At 52.7% G+C, this 14,336-nt stretch overlaps 1 protein-coding gene across 2 annotated transcripts in view; it reads left to right on the forward strand.

Annotated features, from left to right (window-relative positions):
* Positions 1–14,336, forward strand: part of LOC133345797 (protein mono-ADP-ribosyltransferase PARP14-like) — a 103,537-nt gene that overhangs the window by 21,995 nt on the left and 67,206 nt on the right. For both annotated transcript variants that reach the window (XM_061556778.1, XM_061556777.1), the window contains exon 6: positions 12,081–12,314. In XM_061556778.1, coding sequence (XP_061412762.1) covers positions 12,081–12,314 — 234 coding nt within the window. The remainder of the gene's footprint in view (positions 1–12,080; positions 12,315–14,336) is intronic.

Below are 14,336 nucleotides of genomic sequence, written 5' to 3' on the forward strand. Positions count from 1 at the left end.
CGGATTCTGGTCGACCAGAGGTGCGTTGAAATGCTGTTAGGGAACCAACTGCATTTCCTGCAGTCCCCCTCTGTGGTGGCTCCCTTGGCCGCTAGTGTTCGCGCGCTGACCACAAAATCCGTCACTGTCCCACCCGGGTCACAGATCCTACTTCCCCTGAGGCTGCGCGGCCCGCTGATGTTGGAGTCCCCAGAGACAGGCATCCTCCTGTCATCCCTCCAATTATTTTTCAAGGTTCGAGGGGCTGGTGGGTGCTTTCACTGCAGTGGCGGCGGGCCAGGATCTTTTGTTGCAGGTCCTAAATTTGGGGCCCACGCCGACCGCTGTCCCTGTTGGTGCGGTGTTGGCTCATGCCACCCCAGGCCCTCCTCCCGACGTCCGAAGGCCGCCGGGAGGGGTGGTAGAGGGTGTGCTGCCCGTGGGGAGGGCCGACGCATCGTGGATTGATGCGTTGTGCACCGAAAACACCTCTTTGTCCTCCCAGGAGCGCCAGCGGCTCCACGACCTCGTCGTCAGGTTCGCCGATGTGTTCAGCCAGGGTAAATTCGATTTGGGACGTACCATTCTTCTTGAACACCATATTGACATGGGCGACTACGCCCCTATTCGGCTGAATTCCACACCGCTTTAGCCCAGCGGAAAAAGATCATGTCCGCTCCGCAGTTGGCGACATGTTGGCGGCGGACATTATCTCCCCTTCCACTAGCCCCTGGGGAGCCCCCATCATGCTAGTCAAGAAACGGGACGGGAGTCTCCGATACTGCGTCGACTTCTGTAAGTTAAACAAGGTTTTGGTGGCCGATGCGTACCCTTTGCCTCGCATGGACGATTCCCTCGATGCCCTCTCGGGTGCACGGTTCTTTTTGACCCTCGATTTGCTTTCGGGCTTCTGGCAGTTGCCACTGGATGAGGCCTCCAAACCCAAGACCGCATTCCGCACACCCCAAGGGCTGTTTCAATTCAATCGGCTTCCTATGGGTCTTCATTCGGCCCCGGCCACCTTTCAGCGCCTCATGGAAATTGGTCCTGGCAGGGCTGCAGTGGGAGTCTTGCTTAATTTACTTGGACGACGTGATCGTTTCGGTCGTACATTTGACGAACACTTGTTGCGGTTGGAGGCAGTGTTCGCCAAAGTGCGCGCCGCGGGCTTGAAATTTAAATCCCAGAAATGCCATCTGCTGCAACCATCGGTGAAGTATTTGGGCCACATTGTGAGTGCGTCAGGTGTGGCCACAGATCCGGAAAAGACTGCTTGTGTCCGGACGTGGCCGACTCCTACATCTGTCACTGAGGTGCCTTTTTTTTGTGGGCTTCGCATTGTACTATCGCCGGTTCGTCCGGAATTTTGCGACCATTGCGAAGCCACTGCACACACTCTCTGCCAAAGGACAGAAATTTCGCTGGGAGAAAGAGGAGGAGGCCACTTTTGCGGCGCTTCGTACGACCTTGGCAGATGCGCCGCCTCTGGGGTACCCGGATTTCTCCAAGCCATTCCTCCTCGACACCGACGCCAGCGACATGGGCATCGGGGCTGTCCTGGCTCAGGTTGTCGACGGGGTGGAACGGGTGGTGGCCTATGGTAGCCGCGTTTTGTCCCCCACTGAGCAGCGGTACTGTGTGACCAGGAGAGAGCTGCTGGCCATTGTCTTCTTCGTCCATTTATACAGGCCATATCTGTACGGTCGCCGGTTTACCGTCCGGACCGACCATGCAGCCCTGCAATATTCCCTCCAAATTGACCAGCCCTCGGGTCAGCTGTCCCGCTGTCTCGAGGTGCTCCAGGAGTACCCCTTCGATGTCATCCATAGGAAGGGGACTCTGCATGGGAATGCGGATGGCCTTTCCAGGCGGCCCCCTGAGGGCGAGTGCGCCTGCACCCTGGCTTCCAGCCGCTGTAAGGCCCCAGCGCATACCGCGGTCCAGTTGTTCGCATCGGCCGAAGCGGCGCCCGCGCCGGGGGTGGCGTTGCCTGTGGATTTTGGCCTGGGGCTCCCTAGGGGGGTGTGGTCCCAGATGCAGATGGAGGATTCCTCTCTGCTGAGTCTGCGACACCGTGTTGGGACTAAGGCCCGGAGCTCGGCTTCGTTGGCTGCCCCGGAGATCGCCATTCATGACGGCCTCCTCATGCGTTGGGATGCTCAGTTGGAACGGTATTGCGTGGTGGTGCCCGCTTGCGAGGTAAGTTGACCCGGGCCATTCACGAGAAACTTATGCACCTTGGCTACCACAAGACCCTGTTGACCCTTAAGCGGGACTACTATTGGCCGGGCGTGGAGGATGATGTGGTGCTTATTTTGAAGGGTTGCCACGACTGTGCGCGGAGGAAGGCCCCAGTTGGTCAGGATCGGGCCCCGCTGCAGTCCATCCGGGTTTCTCGTGTAAATGAGCTTGTGGCGCTCGATATCTTAGGGCCATTTCCTGCATCCCAACGGGGACACAAATACCTCTTGGTGGGGGTGGAATACCTGACATGTTGGCCCATGGCATGGCCCCTGGTGGACCAATCGGCCTCGTCCATCACGGAGGCATTTGTACAAGGGTATATTCTCGATAAGGGGGCGCCAGAACGACTCTTAACCGATCAAGGGCGGAATTTTTCTTCACGATTACTCAAGGAGGTCTGTGACCTCCTAGGGACGAAGAAGGTCCGCACCTCGCCCTACCATCCCCAGTCCGACGGGATGGTAGAATGTTTGAACCGCACGCTCACGTCTATGTTGTGCCATCACGTGAGCATGTCCCAATCGGACTGGGACCTGTTCATCCCAGGGGTACTGGCCGCATACAGGATGGCCCCACATGCCTCGACGGGGTTCTCCCCCTTTTACCTTATGTATGGGAGAGAACCCGAGCCCCCGGTGTTGGTCCAACTGGACCCCGGAGAAGGCAAGAGGGGTTCCTCCATTCCCCTTCCGATGAAGGTTGCGCTTGATCGCCTGTGCGAAGCACGTCAAGCGCCCTTGGAGAACTCGGCCAGCCGACAGGCGGCCGCGGAGCGCTTGCCTAAACATCAGGCGAGGGGTCGGTCATGGGAGGCGAGGCAGTTGGCGTGGCTGCACTGTCCCCAGGTGCCAGTGGGCACCTCCCCTAATTATATCGCCCGTGGCAGGGCCCCGTTGAGGTGGTTGGTGTCCGCCGGCCTCAGTGTGTCCGGATCCGGCTGGGCCGGCGCCACTGGACCGTGCACCTGTCGCGGCTCAAGCGGGTTGTTCCGCCCGCCTTCCTTGATTCATCCCCAATTCCGGGACGGCCGGCGGTGGACGCTTCCGATGGGCCGGGTCCTGGGGGTCGGGGGTATGTCACCGTTACCTTGCCCTCCTGTATGCCCCCAGAGCTACCACCGTTGATGCCGCCGCCGGCGGACCCGCCAGGGGAGGTCCTTGTGGAGGCCCAGTCTCCATCCGGACCACTGCCGGTTACAGGGATGGATGCCGCAGGGAGCGGTGGGCCGCCGTTGGAGGCGCCTGTTGCGCCGCCGCCGAAGGAATCACCTACGGCGCCTTGCCCTGGCCACGTACCATCTGGCACGCCACCTCCATGGGCCGACGCCGAGCGCGGGGACGGCCCAGTGGCGGGCACGCGGTCGTGGGGCAGGCGCATACGCTGACGGAGGGCACAACAGTCCGCGGTCATCCCGCTCGTCGCCACTCGCCGTGCCGGGTGGCGGCTACGCCCCGCTTTGTGTTGCACCAGCTTGCCCTAATGTTGGTTCTTCTAGCAGCTGGTCGGGGTTCGCATTCTGGGGTCACGAGCGTCGGTCGTCGTCAGGGCCGCTCATGGGGGGGGTTGCAGCCGGGTCGGCTGAGTTTTTTTTACGGGGGGGGGGTGCTGTTGAGGAGTGGAGTGCTGACGTCAGGTCACACTCGCCTCGGGGGAATGCCGTCAGGGTAAAGTGACGTCATGCCCCCCGGGGTATTTGAGGGAAGACCCGTGACGTGGACGGGGTCTTCGCCGGGAGTCAGAGGAGTGAGTGTTAGGGAAGTAGGGGGCTCCGGGATAGAGGGTAGAGAGCCAGGCTAAAGGGCTGCTTTACCCGGCTGGCCGAGTTGGCTGAACCCTCGTTCAGTGCTGTGTGAAGAGCCTGATAGCCTGGTGGGTGTAGGGAACTCCCAGTACCCTTCCCCTGGGGAGATTAGTTAAGAACCCTTGTGTTAACCCCTTCCCCCGAGTTAGGCGTAAGCCCTGAATAAACAAGTTGGCGTCAGCCCCTACACGACCAGCTTCAGCGTCCTTTTCTACCACGCAACACATGTACCAAATGCAGCCATTGCAGCTGCATGAACGGATGGTGCTTCAGACGCAGTGAGATCTCATCGTCAGACATCCCCAGCAACAGCATCCATAAGAATTGCTAACCCAGGAAGACATAGGCGAGCATCAGGAAACCTGGTTATTTAATGAGGTAAGAATGACAGGTTATGGCAACCTCTATCATGTTGTAGTGACATAAGAAGGGAGGGGCTGCTGTAGGCTCTGGGTTCCCAGGTTGGTCCAGACGCGTAATCCCCTGGGCGCCAGGCGCTGGGTTCCCAGGGGGTCCAGACGCTTAAGCCTCTGGGCGCCGCCAACGGGGGGGGGCTGTGTGTGCTCTGTGGGATGTCTGGTGGCGCACACGGCCCCACCCCTCGTTGGGGACTGGGCATATAAGCGGAGCTCCCTGGACGATCGGGGCCAGTTGTAACTCAAGACCCAAGACCCACGACCAGCCATCTGAAGACCCTGGGATGCTGCGAGAGCCAGCGCTGGGACTCTGGAACTCCCGACGCTACGACCTTGTGAGGGCGAGTTCCGGAGCGTAGCCAGAGTAGAGTATCTAGGCTGTGTAGCTAGGCTGTGTACCTAAGCTGTAGCAGAGTATCAGGACTGTTGGAGCGTTGGACTGTTGAGTGTTGTATTGTAATAAAGAAGTTACCTCTACAAGTGTCTCCGGAACCCGTTACATTTGGTGTTAGAAGTGGCTATGGAGACAAGAAGTAAGCCACGTACCTTCAGTCCTGACGGCGATGAAGAGGAGCAGGCAGCGATGGGGCAGCCAACGCCGGCCGACAGCGACGCTGCACCGCCGGCCGACAACAATGCCGCACCGCCGGCTGAGCAGCTGTCTGCTCCGCCGACCGTCCCCTCTCCAGCGTCGGGAGCAGAGATGGAGGAGGCGCTGCTTCGCCTCGCAGAGCTGCTCTGCGCCACCGCCTCCCTCCTGGGCGAGCTGCGGTGCTCGCAGCCGATGGCGGGAGGGAGAGAGGAGGCGCGGCGCTCGCCCGAGCCCAACGCCGCCGCCATTCCCCCCACGGATGTGAGGGACACTTCCGGGTGTGTCGTCACTTCCACCAGAGGAGCAGTGACCGCTGGGAGCGACGTCACTTCCGGGCCCAGCGTGTGCCAACCCGACGACGCCGCGTCATCAGCGCTGCGTCCCTCACCGCCGGGTGACAGCTGTTGGCAACCTAGCACAGCGCGTCATCAGCGCTGTGAGCGGACAGTGAGGGCGCCATTCTTACTGTAACCAGCGCCGGGGCCGGCACATGGACCGACTCGCTGCTCGCCGCCTCTGCTGCTCTGGCCAAAGGTTGGAGGTCGGGAGACCAGGCCCCTGACACTTCGTACATTTTACGCGCTGAGGATTAATGATTTTTTTGTTGATATTTTCTTCGTTGTCGTCGGGGAGTCGTGACTGTTGTTGGGTAAACTGTGTGGAGCTTCGCCCGTGAGTGTTGTCAATGTGTGTGCGAAACTTTGCTTGTGATTGTTAACAATGTATGGTTTATATTGAGCTTTGTTCGTGATTGTTAATGTATAGCTTGTGCTGTCATTGTTAACGATGTATATACTGTATGGGGCATTTATCTTGAGATGGTGACATGCTGCCAAGGATTTGGAATTGTCATGCTGGTTCTCAAATATCTTGGGGTGCAGATCCTGACCAGGATGGCCCGAAGGGTGTTGCGTGTCTAACACGAGAGTGTGGTCCCGTCATGCTATGGCTGACGGCTTGACCTGACAGCCCGGAGATAGAGACACTCCGTGGCATGTCTAGCCTAGTGGGCTGTGTGCTCACATGGCTCGGAGAGTGTGGTCCCGTCATGCTATGGCTGACGGCTTGACCTGACATCCCGGAGATAGAGACACTCCGTGGCATGTCTAGCCTAGTGGGCTGTGTGCTCACATGGCTCGGAGAGTGTGGTCCCGTCATGCTATGGCTGACGGCTTGACCTGACAGCCCGGAGATTGAAACACTCCGTGGCATGTCTGGCCTAGTGGGCTGTGCGCTCACAGGGCTCGGAGAGTGTGGTCCCGTCATGGAATAGCTGACGGCTTGACCTGACGGCCCGGAGATTGAAACACTCCGAGGCGCGTTGAAACAGTGGGCTGGAGATTCGTGGTGTTCAGGTGTAGTTGTCCCGTTACGTTGGGACTGTATCCCTCAGTTGTTAGGGTGCATGTTGTGCAGGGAGTGAACAATGGGTCGTCTCAGATCGGTCGGTACAGCTATATGCTGCGATGCGAGTCTTGGAGAGAGGTTGGGTCTCAGATCAGTCGGTACAGCTATATGCTGCGATGCGAGTCTTGGAGAGAGATTGGGTCTCAGATCGGTCGGTACAGCTATATGCTGCGATGCGAGTCTTGGAGAGAGGTTGGGTCTCAGATCGGTCGGTACAGCTATATGCTGCGATGCGAGTCTTGGAGAGAGATTGGGTCTCAGATCGGTCGGTACAGCTATATGCTGCGATGCGAGTCTTGCAGAGAGGTTGGGTCTCAGATCGGTCGGTACAGCTATATGCTGCGATGCGAGTCTTGGAGAGAGACTGGGTTGAAGTCCCCCCCGATATGGCCGACGTGCGCGGTTTTAGGATGGAGACGCCACGTTGGAAAGGCGGGGGGTGCAAACGGTTGACATGCAATGTCGGTGGTGGTCTTCATTGAGGGCTGCTGGGACGCAAGCACGGGATGCCTTGGAGATGCGGTTCGCGCGTGCGGCCACCATTTATGGACAGGAGCAGGCAGATTTATTTTGGTTGTGTCATGTAAATTTTATATATATATTTAAAAAATGTAGATACTGGAGCAGCCCTGAAGTGCGACTTCTTTGCCCAGTACATGGGTCGGCCCTGAAGTACGACTTCTCGACCCGGGACGTAGCAAGACGTCCGGATAAGTGTGTGTAGAGGGATGCTCGACATGTTGGTCTTCGCCTTCTCTCCACCTGACGGATGGGAGGCTGGCAGAGTGGTGTGGATCCCTGCCATCTATGCAGTGGTTGTGTGATTTCGGTTCGATTACCGGTGTTGGTTGTGCATCCAACGCGTCGGAATCTGTATATTTGTTGTTAATTCCCCGTTTTCTATGCGGATCCCGAGGAGGGATAGGTGTGCCGCGGGTCGTTTGTTCACGTGTCATTGCTTCACCTTTTTGTTGATTGATGCTTGTATATAGTGTAGAGTTGTACAGGTTGGTTATGGTATTTATGGTTGCTTTCTTGTTCTCTTTTCTTTTCCTGTTGAAGCTCGCGTATTTTTTTTCTTCTCTCTCTCCCTTTCGTTAATTTAAACTTTCTAATTATTGACAGCCGGGACGGCTGGAGGCTACATAGAGGGGGGTAATGTAGTGACATAAGAAGGGAGGGGCTGCTGTAGGCTCTGGGTTCCCAGGTGGGTCCAGACGCGTAATCCCCTGGGCGCCAGGCGCTGGGTTCCCAGGGGGTCCAGACGCTTAAGCCTCTGGGCGCCGCCAACGGGGGGGGCTGTGTGTGCTCTGTGGAATGTCTGGTGGCGCACACGGCCCCACCCCTCGTTGGGGACTGGGCATATAAGCGGAGCTCCCTGGACGATCGGGGCCAGTTGTAACTCAAGACCCAAGACCCACGACCAGCCATCTGAAGACCCTGGGATGCTGCGAGAGCCAGCGCTGGGACTCTGGAACTCCCGACGCTACGACCTTGTGAGGGCGAGTTCCGGAGCGTAGCCAGAGTAGAGTATCTAGGCTGTGTAGCTAGGCTGTGTACCTAAGCTGTAGCAGAGTATCAGGACTGTTGGAGCGTTGGACTGTTGAGTGTTGTATTGTAATAAAGAAGTTACCTCTACAAGTGTCTCCGGAACCCGTTACAATGTTATAACGATTATAAATAGTAACCCTATCCATAGAAGCTGAAGAGGCCCGTGTAGCTATTGATGCAGAGTTGTTCTCAGCGTGGCAAGTCCCCACACTCCGACAGTCGACATCGCTCACCCAGCTATAGAAGTGGTCTTTCCACACTCCAACAGTTAAATAGAGCCCTCCTCGTGGCTCTGGGTGTGGCGTATCGCCCCTACCCCACTCCAACAGACTGGACCCACACCTCTCAGAACAGCACACTCAGTCCCAGGTACAACACTCAACTTCTGGGGCTGCACTGCTTGAGGTTATCACAGCCCTGGTCGTTATTGCTCCACTCTCCAGCAGTGGATAAGGCCCTCTTGCCCCACTCGGTGTAATTCCTCCACACTCCCACAGTAGATCAGGCTCTCTTGCTCCACTCGGTATGGTTCCTCCACTTTCCAACAGTGAATCAGGCCCTCCTAGCCCACTCAGTGTGGTTCCTTCCCACTCCAGCAGTGGATCAGGCCCTCTTACCACACTCGGTGTGGTTCCTCCACACTCCAGCGGTAGATTAGGCCTTCTTGCTACACTAGGCGTCGTTGGTCCACACTCCAGCAGTGGGCCAGGCCCTCTGGCCGGTGTCTCCTGCGCTTGGCTTCCTTCCTCGCTTTTATAGAATTTAAATTAACATAATTGGGCTTCCCCACACCCATTCTCATACAACCGGTCCCACCAGTTATTACCGACACACCAGGGGTGTGATCCTCAACTTTGACCTCATCACATTGCCTCCTTTCTCAGGAGAGGCAACATTTAGTTTGACTTCATCTCCCGTGAGTGTGAAAGAGAGACCACACCCCAGCTTGTCCTGGGCAGCTACTACTGACATCTACTCAGGTAATCGGCACCAATATTGTCAGTAACTTTAATACTGCGTAAGCTGTACCGATAGGGTTGCAATGACAATTCCCATCTGATCACTCGAACATTTTCAATTTGTGATCTATTCAGGAAAATTAAGGGCTTGTGATTGGTTTCCAATATGAACTCGCTGCCATATTGGAACATCCGAAACTTGTGCACCCCCCCCCCCCCCACACAACTAATGCCAAGCACTCTTTTTCAATAGTTGAGTCTCCCTTATTAACAATTTCCGACTGGCGTGCATCACGGTAAAATTTTGACTTCAAGATTTCGTGACTGCAGGAATACATATTCTATGGGTCTTTCGGTAAAGCCACGTAGAACAAAAAATAATTTAAAATATCACGACGTTTTGATCGCAACACAAGCAATCGTCTTCAGGTGAGAGAGAGAGAAAGCTGCTGAGACAAGGTCTTATATAGGCCTGAGATGGGTGCATCAAGGTAGGTGGGTGGAGCTAGAGATGGTCCAACCGTAGAGGCTGGGGCAGTGGCCTTTGTATTGTGAGAGATTAGAATGTCAATGGCTGGGGCAGTGGCCTTTTTATTGTGAGAGATTAGCCTTTAGGGCGCCACCAAAGCTGTGGAGGTGGCCATTGTATTGTGTGTAGCCCAAGGGTAAGTGGGCGGGGCTAGATATGGTATTTGCATGTAAATGTACGATCGGAGGGCGCCCTGAGGCTGTGGAGGTGGCCATTGTATTGTGAGAGATTAGCATGTCAATGTAGGAGAATCACCGCAATGGTGGATGTGCTAGTGAGACATTCAGCCCGTTTTTTTTCAACGATGTTTCTACCCAACACTGATCCGTATCTCACACTTTATCCTCAACAAACTAAATATTCTCTCCCTAAATGTAAAGGGGCGCCGCGGTGACAAGATGTTAACTCCCTCGCCTGGTATACAGGAGGTTGGGGGTTCGAACCTGACCCTGATGCCTCCTGTATATTTGTAGTTTGCACTGTTTCTCGCCTCGTGGTTGCGTGGATTTTTCTCCAGTATGTCCGGTTTTGCCCTCCACATTTAGAATCAACGTGCTTTCAAAGTATTTGGCTGCTATAAATGTCCACATAAGCCACTTCATTGAGCTATAATTTGTGGCCAGGCCACTTCTGAAAAAGAGATACATAGCTCAGTGGGCCTTATCTGGTAAAATAAAAAAATTGTTTAGTTTTAATAAATGGTCTCAACCACCCCACCACCCCTTCAATGTACCTAAATGAACAACCATGAGGATGTTGCATTTCCTTCTAGGAAGCCACTGTTATATTTCGATTTTCATTGTGTTGGTGGTGCGTATTGACTTTGTTTAAATGGTACCATGTACAACATTTGGATTCTGATTTTAAGAGAGACAGTGTTTGATTAGATCAGCTAGAACAGTCCAAAAATTCTCAGTAGTGGCTACTACGTAATTTTGTATAGAGGTGAATGAGGAATCAAAAAACAATATAGCTGATCAGATGGCCCCAAAATCAGTGTGAGGGTGTTCTGAGTCTGTGATGACCCTTTTTAGGTTGGTGGACGATGTAGAATATCTAGGTAGATTGAGCAATAAAACATTTTCTTGTTGTGGCTGTCACACCTGATGATGATTGCTTGTATTGCAATCGAAACGTCGTGATTTAAAAAAAGAATTCACCTACGTGACTTTACTGAAAGAACCAAAGAGTTTGGTTCCTTACAGTCACGAAAACTTCAAATATAGAAAGATTGAACAATAGTTTCCATGCAGGATAAACACAACATGCAGCCGCGCCACTCAAGATGGAAAATAGGGGCTGAGGGTTAAACACTTTCAGAATAAGTAGACCCATGGGAAGTTCAGAACAGGCACCATGCGACTTGTCAAGTTCGTAGAACAGTTTATGGCCACTGCACCACTGCTCCCTACAAAAATAGACACACATACATGATACGAGCTTCAAGGCTAATCCAAAAGGCTTATTTGACCCATGCTTCACCATGCTGCTCTGTGTGGGTTTGGAGTGGCCCAAGATTGGTTCAGATATCACTCACTGCTGACTATAGCTGTCTTCCAGACTCAAGCTCAAGGGACTGGTTTATAATGCAATGCAATACACAAACCACTACACCACCGCACCACCCTAATCAGACGGTAAAGTCCACGCAGGCTGAAAACAGATAAGAGTCATTATTATACGGAAAGGTGATTTCTAGACAGTAAACAGTGCTATTGTGTCCATAAGCTGGGTCCTCCCAGCATGCCATGCATATCACATGATGTCATAAATACTGCATGTGTTGAGGTGCAACAGACGACGCAGACGCAGTTCTTTAGTATGGGCTAATGCCGGGAACTTATAAGGGCTTACGCCTAACAGTTGGCAACTTAGAATCTCTCCCCAGGGGAAAGGGTACTGGGAGGTCCCTAGCGCCTCCCAGGCTATTCGTGCTCTTCCCTCGGCACCGACCGAGGGGTCATCCAACTCGGTAGGCCGGGTGAAGTAGCCCCCCTAGCCTGGTACTAATTCTCCCTACCCCGGGTCCCGACTCTCTCAACTCCCTTCGATCCTGGCCCCTCTCGACGACCCCCCTTACGTCACGGGTACCCCCTTATATCCCCGCGTCATGACGTCATACACTCTCTCTCCCAGAGTGACATCCCGTCATCGACTACTCGTCTACACATGTATGAGCTGTGTTGTATCACGAGCGAAGGCACACTGCTGATAGAGTTGTGGTAAAAGTCCTCTTGGACTATTCAATATAGTGAGTTTCAGAATACATGTTTTATGTTGTTCGAGGTTGGATAGGTGGGTCAGTTGAAGAGACTTCCTGATTAAAATCTGTTTGAAGTATTGTTGTTTTCGAGTCTTCACTTGAGCTAGTGTAAAGCTCCATGTGCTACACTCGTAATAAGTCTGTTGATATATCATCGGCAAACTTGAGACTACAAGTATATTTTTATCCTTCAGACCATATTTACATCAATTCCGAATACTAAAATAAGCATTTCGAGCCATCTTCTTAAGTTATAAAATATTGTTTTTCATAATTTTCCTAAAAACAAAAATGTGCATTATTGTATTCCGAATGTATATTATTTTGTTTTTATTCCAGATATAGAAAGCTTTATAGAGTGCTGTGGGGAAAGAGAATTCAACAAAGAACGTATCAAAGCTCAGCAACTTCCAATGACAAATTGTGTGCTGATTGAAAACCTGCCTGAACATGTTGACGAGAGTGAGGTGTGGCTATATTTGGAGAGTATGCCAGGGCCAGGAGTGAAGGTGCAAAATGTTAAACTTGAGACTGAAGATGATACTGGCATAATCCACCTCAACAGTATTGAAGGTGAATTTAATTGCATTAATTGTACACACATACAGTTAAAGTATATATTATACTAGAAATAATTAACGTACGATTTTAGGTATTGTCTATTCTATTCACGTTACATAATTTCCTGCCATGTTTTTACAACAAGATGCTAAAATAATTGCTTATTTTTCCCCTGCTGTGGCCACAATCCCATTTAATTTGTCATGTTTGATCTTTGCTCTGTGATCCATCATCAAAAATATGAGTAATAAACAATGTAACACACATTAGCAATGCAATGCACATTCAACAAATTCCGATTTGAGAAGCCCGCAGGATTTCTGGGGCTCATCACCCTTACATTTAATGTGCTGCTGTACTGGGAGGATTTTCAGGGCTTTTATGGTTGATTGATATCTATTTTCAGGGGTATTAACTGTATGGAAGGCATGGCTGTTTTGATTTGCACAATATCTACAGGAATGTGCAGTCGTAGTCAAATAAATACAGCCACCCTGAGCTATTTGTGTCTTGCATTGCCTTTATACTTATGGCTTCAGGCACGCGGGGCTCAACTCATGTGTAGTGTTTTTATTTCACGTGGACAACATCTTTTTCTCCTGTCACTTTCTATTTAACTGAACTCCTCGCGTTTGACACCCCGTAACTCCATCGCAACTCTCCTGCTTGCGCTGCTCACCTGCTGCTCTGCTCGCTTTGATCACTCCGCTCTCTCTCTCTCAGCCTCTCCACTGCTAGCCTGTTCTCTCTCTCACTCTTCTAGCCTCTCCACTGCTAGCCTGCTCTCTCTCACTTTCCTAGCTTCTCTACTGCTAGCCTGTTCTCTCACTCTCCTAGCCTCTCCACTGCTAGCCTGTTCTCTCTCACTCATCTAGCCTCTCCACTGCTAGCCTGTTCTCTCTCTCACTCTCCTAGCCTCTCCACTGCCAGCCTGCCTGCCACGCTCCGCTCGTTTCGCACTCTCTGCTGCTGGCCTACCACTACACACTCTGATAGCTTCCCACCGTACACTCTGCTAGCCTCTCCACTGCTAGCCTATTACTATACACTGATAGCTTCTCCACTGCTAGCCTCTCACTATATCTTCTGCTAGCTTCCCGACTGGTAACCTACCACGAGATATTCTGCTAGCTCCTCCACTGCTAGCCTTCCGCTATATACTCTGCTAGCTTCTCCACTGCTAGCCTTCCGCTATATACTCTGCTAGCTTCTCCACTGCTAGTCTTCCGCTATATACTCTGCTAGCTTCTCCACTGCTAGCTATACTTTCTGCTAGCTTCTCTACTGCTAACACAACCACACACTCAGGTAAATCCTGAACAGTGTGATATCCTATTCTTCCCTCCCCAATGTGTGCAGTTACTACTGCAGTCACGAAAGCTTTAAATCGAAAAATACTACTATAGAGTCAGTAGATACTACTATAGAGTCAGTAGATATTACTAAAGAGTCAGTAGATACTACAATAGTCAGTAGATACTACTATAGAGTCAGTAGATACTACTGTAATGACGACTTGGCACACTTTCTTGAGTTGATTTCTTTTATTGAAGACACGTTCGCTTGAACAGGCGGAGACCCCAAATTCAGCAGCCCCGAGTCTCCCGCGCATCTCCCTTATATACGGTCCGAAGCCACGCCCCCATTCCCGAACCTTCTCGCTGGGTCTAGACCGCTCGCTCTACCAGCAGACTCTACCGTCTTCTTCCGTCACCTGGCCACGCTCCTATTCCCAATCATGCCCGTAGCCACCAGTCCATCCGTACTGCAAGTTGGCTCCCTTGTCATTATCTCCCATGGCCACTAGTCCACTCACACTGTAAGTTGACTCTACTGTCATTACACTACTATAGAGTCAGTAGATACTGCTATAGAGTCAGTAGATAACACTATAATCAGAAGAAACTACAATAGAGTTAGTAGTTACTACTGTAGTGACGTCACTACTATGTCGGGTCTGCACACACATGACGTCACTACCATGTCAGGTCTGTGCGCACACGACGTCACTGCCGGGTCGGGCAGTGCGGAGGC

Source organism: Lethenteron reissneri, chromosome 23, assembly GCF_015708825.2.
Source record: "Lethenteron reissneri isolate LAM-NWPU_2019-01 chromosome 23, ASM1570882v1, whole genome shotgun sequence".
Lineage (NCBI taxonomy): Eukaryota > Metazoa > Chordata > Hyperoartia > Petromyzontiformes > Petromyzontidae > Lethenteron > Lethenteron reissneri.